General features: G+C 30.3%; 1 protein-coding gene across 1 annotated transcript; it reads right to left on the bottom strand.

Annotated features, from left to right (window-relative positions):
• Positions 1-450: 450 nt before the first annotated feature.
• Positions 451-3,114, bottom strand: LOC109340602 (dehydrodolichyl diphosphate synthase 6-like). The gene is made up of 2 exons (XM_019578325.1): positions 2,863-3,114; positions 451-1,687 (listed from the first exon to the last, which is right to left on the bottom strand). Exon 2 carries the CDS (start codon positions 1,644-1,646, stop codon positions 567-569), a length of 1,080 nt encoding a protein of 359 aa, XP_019433870.1. The 5' UTR covers positions 1,647-1,687; positions 2,863-3,114; the 3' UTR covers positions 451-566.
• Positions 3,115-6,105: the final 2,991 nt, after the last annotated feature.

The following is a 6,105-nucleotide window of genomic DNA, read 5'->3' on the forward strand; positions in this document are numbered from 1 at the left end:
ACACACTCATCGGCGGCTCAAGTGCCCATTGGATGTTTCTATTTGATGCTTCTATCTGATGTACATTATAACAAGGACTTGAGTCCAATATATAACATTAGTCACTCTATACTATTCCAATATTAGGTAATGTGAGACTAATACAATATATATTTCAAGCATCCCCGACATTAAGAGCAATCATTGATTTGAAGTAGATCTTAGCTTATCTTAGTGTTATACTGTTAGCTGAGAAGATTTTATGTTTTCTACATTCAAGATGTTTGAAAATTCTTTATTTCCCATCTTAGTTATTTTGGTTTTGGATCAAGAATTTCATCAATATAGAACCAACCCTATTAAAGAAATGTTTGGTTTTGTTATGCATCAAGATGTCTAAAGAAAAAAAGCATTCCTGCATATGGAATAACATGAAACTTTCAAGTAATTATTTAGAATCACCACCACTGCTATAAAACATTCAAAACTGTTATAAAGAAAAATAAATAAAAGCATAAGAATGTCAAAAAAGAAAAAGCAAACTGCCATTACATGATTTACAGTAACTTAGGCTGATAATGTTACAATTAAAACTGTTTCTTTTTCTTTTCCAAGTAAAAATGGTGTCTCTGGAAGTTCAGTACTGCCCAGACCAAGTGTCTTAGACCTATTTCTGGCCAAAGTGCAGCTGGTGAATACAATGGGCAGGCACTAGTCTGCCAAAGAAGAAAATTGCTGAGGCGAGCCTCTCCAGAAGTTCGGATCAAGATATCCGGGTCAGGTGCCACTGCCATGTAAATGTTCTTCTCAATATCCACCAGTTTTATAGAAGGAATCTCATCCTCCTTATACTTGCTCTCTTCAGTTATTTCCACCAACTCATTGCAAGTTGTAATTTCAGCTTCACTGTAATTACCGTGTTTTTTAGCATTATGCGCAAACACATCTTTCTCTCTAGCAACTTCCACTCCTTCAAGAACAGTACTACAATCTTTGGTTGCACTTAGGTAGTCTTTACAGGAATCTTGAAAATGTAAATCAATACCGTTGTTGTTCAAGCCCAGACTAGTTCTCGGAATTGCACCATTAGAAACATTGGCTACTTTTGATGCTTGAATTTCATCCGATTTGTCCTTGCAGGATTCTTGAACAGCACGAGCAATCTCATCGGTTGAAGTATAAGCTATGCATATTATAAGAACCCTCTGGTTGTTGTGGGCAGTGACTCTCATTGCCTTTTCCACAGCAACCCTGACAGGTTCAGTCAATAGTTGCAATTTTCCGATGAAAAGTAATCTAACACCATATTCATTGATAATGCTTTCCTGTTGAAGCAGCTCATCAATCTTTTCTCGCATCAATTCCATCAAGTACTGAACGTCTTTAGGCTTTCTTCTGAAGTTATCAATGCTGAATGCATAGACAGATACATACTTCACTCCCAACTCGTAACAGTACCTAAGGATGGACAAGAGAGCTGCGAAACCAGCTCTATGGCCGCCGCCTTCTGCTAAGTTCCTCTTCTTTGCATACCTTCGATTCCCATCCATGATGAATGCAATATGACTTGGCACAGGACCCACAGATAAAACGCCAAACAAGCATTTTCTTAGATAACAATATAAACCTCCAAGCAAGTTGTCTGTAATACCTCTATTTTTCTGCATTGAAATGTTGAGTAATGAGACTTGAAGAATCTACGATGAACCTGTATAAGAAGAAACTTTCATTATAAGTTAGTTTAAGGGAGAGTTAAAGCAATAAAACTAGAATATCATGATAAAAACTCAAGAAACAACTAAAATGTTTAATCTGCATTCTTAACAAAGAATATCAAGAAGTAGAAAGTCTACAGTAATAAGAAATGCAATAAGTTCAGCTTATACGATAAATTGTTCAGTCTACGTATAGGGATGAATCATGAAAGAAGTTATAGCTTGGATTATGACCTGTTGGTGGAATTTCTAAAAAAATAAATAAATACATATCATAAATGCAATAGTTCAGGCATCAAATAAAAAGGTGATTAATAGTTACATATATTCATCAAACCAATGGAAATGTTCCATCAACGAATGATATCTTCAACTGAGAGTTTAAGCATCGCCACTTCATTAATTAAAAGCGGATGGCACCCTAAGAGGTGCAACTCCAGCGAGTTGTTCCTCCATCAGTTTGCAACAACGAAGCTAGAGGAAAATCAACGGAGGTATGTTTTTTTGCAGGGCGTGATAGTGGAAGAGTTATTTAAGACTAATTACAGGTTCACTACAATATTTTCTTAGCATATTTCCATACACAACATGAATTGTCAACTCATCTAATTTTCATAAGTGAGAAAGAGTGTATTTCCTTATAATAGATTATAAACTCCTACCCCATACATAGGAGTGGATCAAGAAGGTTTTCGTTGTGAAGCCAAAGAAGAACAACACTAAACTTAAAAGGATCAACATCAAGTAAAAGAATTTTCATATTTTCCAAAAGAAAATTCCATGTGAAAAACTTGAGTTTTAAGAATTCTGGGAGAGTCATAGCTAACTCATCCAACCATTACTCGGCGCCCTCATGAACACATTGATAGAAGGACTTGTAGGTTCATTTCTAATGCCTAATACATACAAAGGAATGTTTTTTTATAGCAAAAGTCATTGATGAAGGAATGATAAGTATATATTAAATAAATCAATATTCAAAACCTCCCTAACTGTGAAACAATTATATCTGAAACAACACAATATTACTCTCAAAGAGGCAATTTATCAAACACCAAACAAGCAAAGTCTAAAAGAAAAACAAAAACATAACATTACACTCAATTCATGAATATTAATATGAATCATGGAAAACCCAGATAGAAAAATTAGATTTTGAAGGAATTACCTTGAAAGAGGAACAATTAGATGGGTAGGATCGGGTTGAAAATATGAAAAAAGAGAAAGGGTAAGGGTGATAATAAATAGTGGAGTGAGAAGGGAAAAAAACAAAGAGAAAGAAGCAATAAAAATGAAGGGGTTGGTGGGAACACGAGGGAAAAAGCAAAGTTAAAAGAAAGAAGAATTGTGTGATGAATTGGAGAGTGAGAAAGTAAGAACAAACATGAGAGTCATGAATCTAACGTTGGACTTCTCATGCTTTTAGTCCCTTACCTTTTTTGTTATGTTTTTTCTCCAATTTTCCCAACTTCTCCTATGTATCAAATGTGTTATTCGGGTGTCGGTCTAGTGGCGTAAAACCTTACTGAATTTCAATGTTAAATGCTTGATTATTGAGAATAATCCTTGTTAGATGGACAGTCATCAGCCCCGAAAATAATTAGTTTGCTTAATGATGAATACTTTTGGTAGTATAATAAAAAAATGTTTACATCATTTGTTAGGGGATTATATCATTTTTTTATGGAATTTGTTGAAATCATTTTTTGTTATTAAATTCTTATATAGGAATTAAAGGTTTTATTTTCGGATTTGGGTTTTGTTAGTAGAAAAAATAATTGTTTGTACTATTTTTGCCTCTTAAATTGGATTAATTACAATAAAAAGTATAGTAATATTTACCAAGAGGAAGACTAAGATTTTGAATTTTAATTTTCTCACACTTTTTTATTTGATGTAGATAACATAACATGTGAGTTGTGTACTAAAGCTAAGCTGGTTTCAAACAACTAGTTAGATTTGAATTATTATTTTTGTTTAAGTAAGGATATCTCATCACCTTATGGATAATGAACTAATCCCTTTCGGTGTGAGTGATTATTCCTCTCATTAAGTGTTGCACTCAAGAATATAATATTTGATTTTTTGCTCTACTTGTGATCTAGTAGGATCACCAATAGACTAACACTTTGTTGATAAAATTTGAATATGAATGAGATAACTAACTCTATATATATTTAAGTTTCAAGCCTCACATCAATATATGAATATAACTTAAAAGAGTTTATGAGGATCTTAAGATTTTTCGTTCAAGATATGGTATCTCATAATAGCTCGTAGCTATTTTCATAATTCAGTAACAATGAGAATCTCCTATAATTAGAGATAGACCAATAACGTATCAGTCCAAACAATAAATATATATTTTTATTTGTATGATAAGAATTGTTAATTGTAATTTCTAATCTATAAATTTAGAAAATAATGTAATATGAGTACATATTTAATAAAGTAAATATATAGAAAAAGATTTGTATTAATTAAATGGGAAATCTCTTTTGAGTAGAAAATCTTCCTCCCACAAACCCCACCAACCTATAATTGAAATTAGAGTTGAATGACATTCTACTTTTATCCGCTCATCTAATTTGATTAGATCGTAATTTGACTTGAATATGATTGGATTTTACTATGTTAATTTTAGGTTCAAAAATAACATCTGATTAATATGTAGGTTGAATAAGAGACAAACATAAATCAAAATAGCATATAATAATAAAGTATAATCTAATAGTAACTAAATTCTTAACATGTTGAATTCAAAGTAGCGAATTTTAAAAGAAAAATAAAAGGGTAGATTTCTCAATTGGTTTAAGTCTAATATGCTTCAAACAACAATATAATATTATTCTATATTTATTTTCTTAATATGCGGTTTGGTTCAAACGGTTTTTAAATTTCTAAAACCATGAATCGAACCAAACAAAAATAATTCCTTAAAAGAATAACTAAACCAAACTGCAAAATCAAACTCAACCACATTTTATGATTTAGTTCGATTTCACGATTTAAATTGGAACCGCCAACATCCCTAATAATCCATTGTCTATTGAGAAGTCAATTGTACCTTAAGTAATTAATGAACTCTTGACTATAGTTACAAAAATTTATGAGATAATGACACTAACAACAAAATTGGTTGAGGCACCTGTATATCATTATAGGTTTTCACCAAAATAGATTGTTTCAAAAAATTTGATTTAAACAAATTAGTGAAATTGGCATCCCAATTGTGGAGTTCGGTGGGAAAAAATTGAAAGTATAACAAAATAGTTAAAAAAATATGAAACTCCGTAGCCTAATTGTTGAGTTACATTTTTTTCTAATTATCATTTCACATTTTATTATTAAGGAACTAATCACTTTCAGAGTTCATGATTATCCCTCTCAATAAGTATCGCTCATAAGAATCAAATCTTAATCTTCGAGATATAATGAAGTCTTACATCACTAAACTAACTTTTTATTGATTGTTGTACATATTATTTTTTTTAGGTACACCTAGAACTTTAATACTTTAGTCAAATACAAAGGCATTAAATGTAATCAACATTGGCTTCATCATATTAAGTAATAACCCAACTGAGACACCAAATTTATTGCACTAATTGATATCATTAATCATTTTCTAATGTCGTGTGTTCACTAATTGTCATTGGTTAAAAAAATATTTTAATTAAAATTTAATTATTAAACATTTTTTGACCAATCACAAACAATATTATATGAATATTATATTTTTTTGGGATATAATATGTCTTCTTATCAAGGTGCTTTATTCAAAGTTTCTTCATTTAGTCCATAATAAATATTATATTAGGAGATAAATTATTCATTTCCAAAAATATATCATATTTAATTATTTTTCTGCAAAAATACTTTTAAAAACTAAAGAAAATACATATCATAATTTTAATGGATTTATCTCTACGAGAGAAATACTTTATTCTTATTTATATATATATATATATATATATAAGAGGTATAGATTTATTCATCTTTTATTTAAATGTATTTGAAGGAATTGTTGTTGGAATTAGAAGAGAAGAAGATCATTAAGTAGAAAATATCACTAGAACCTATTATAATAAATCCATTTCAATACACAAATGATAAATTAGTTAGTATGTGATTGATATGAATGCATTTTCTACATCCACTACCACCATCAATGATGTTATTGTATTACCTAATTCCAAAACATGGTATAACTCTCCATTTCATTTCTTATTTATTTAATCTATATTTAATCATTAACTAACAACCACTCACATTATAAAAAGTGGTGGCATTACCATTATTATTATTTGTGATTTTATGAGAGAGAAATAAAAAATATAAACATTAATTCTTTATAGAGACTAATTATTTTCTCATTTCAGAAGATAGCTTATATCCTTCATCCAGTAAA

Source organism: Lupinus angustifolius, unplaced genomic scaffold (assembly GCF_001865875.1).
Source record: "Lupinus angustifolius cultivar Tanjil unplaced genomic scaffold, LupAngTanjil_v1.0 Scaffold_206_6, whole genome shotgun sequence".
Classification (NCBI taxonomy): Eukaryota; Viridiplantae; Streptophyta; class Magnoliopsida; order Fabales; family Fabaceae; genus Lupinus; species Lupinus angustifolius.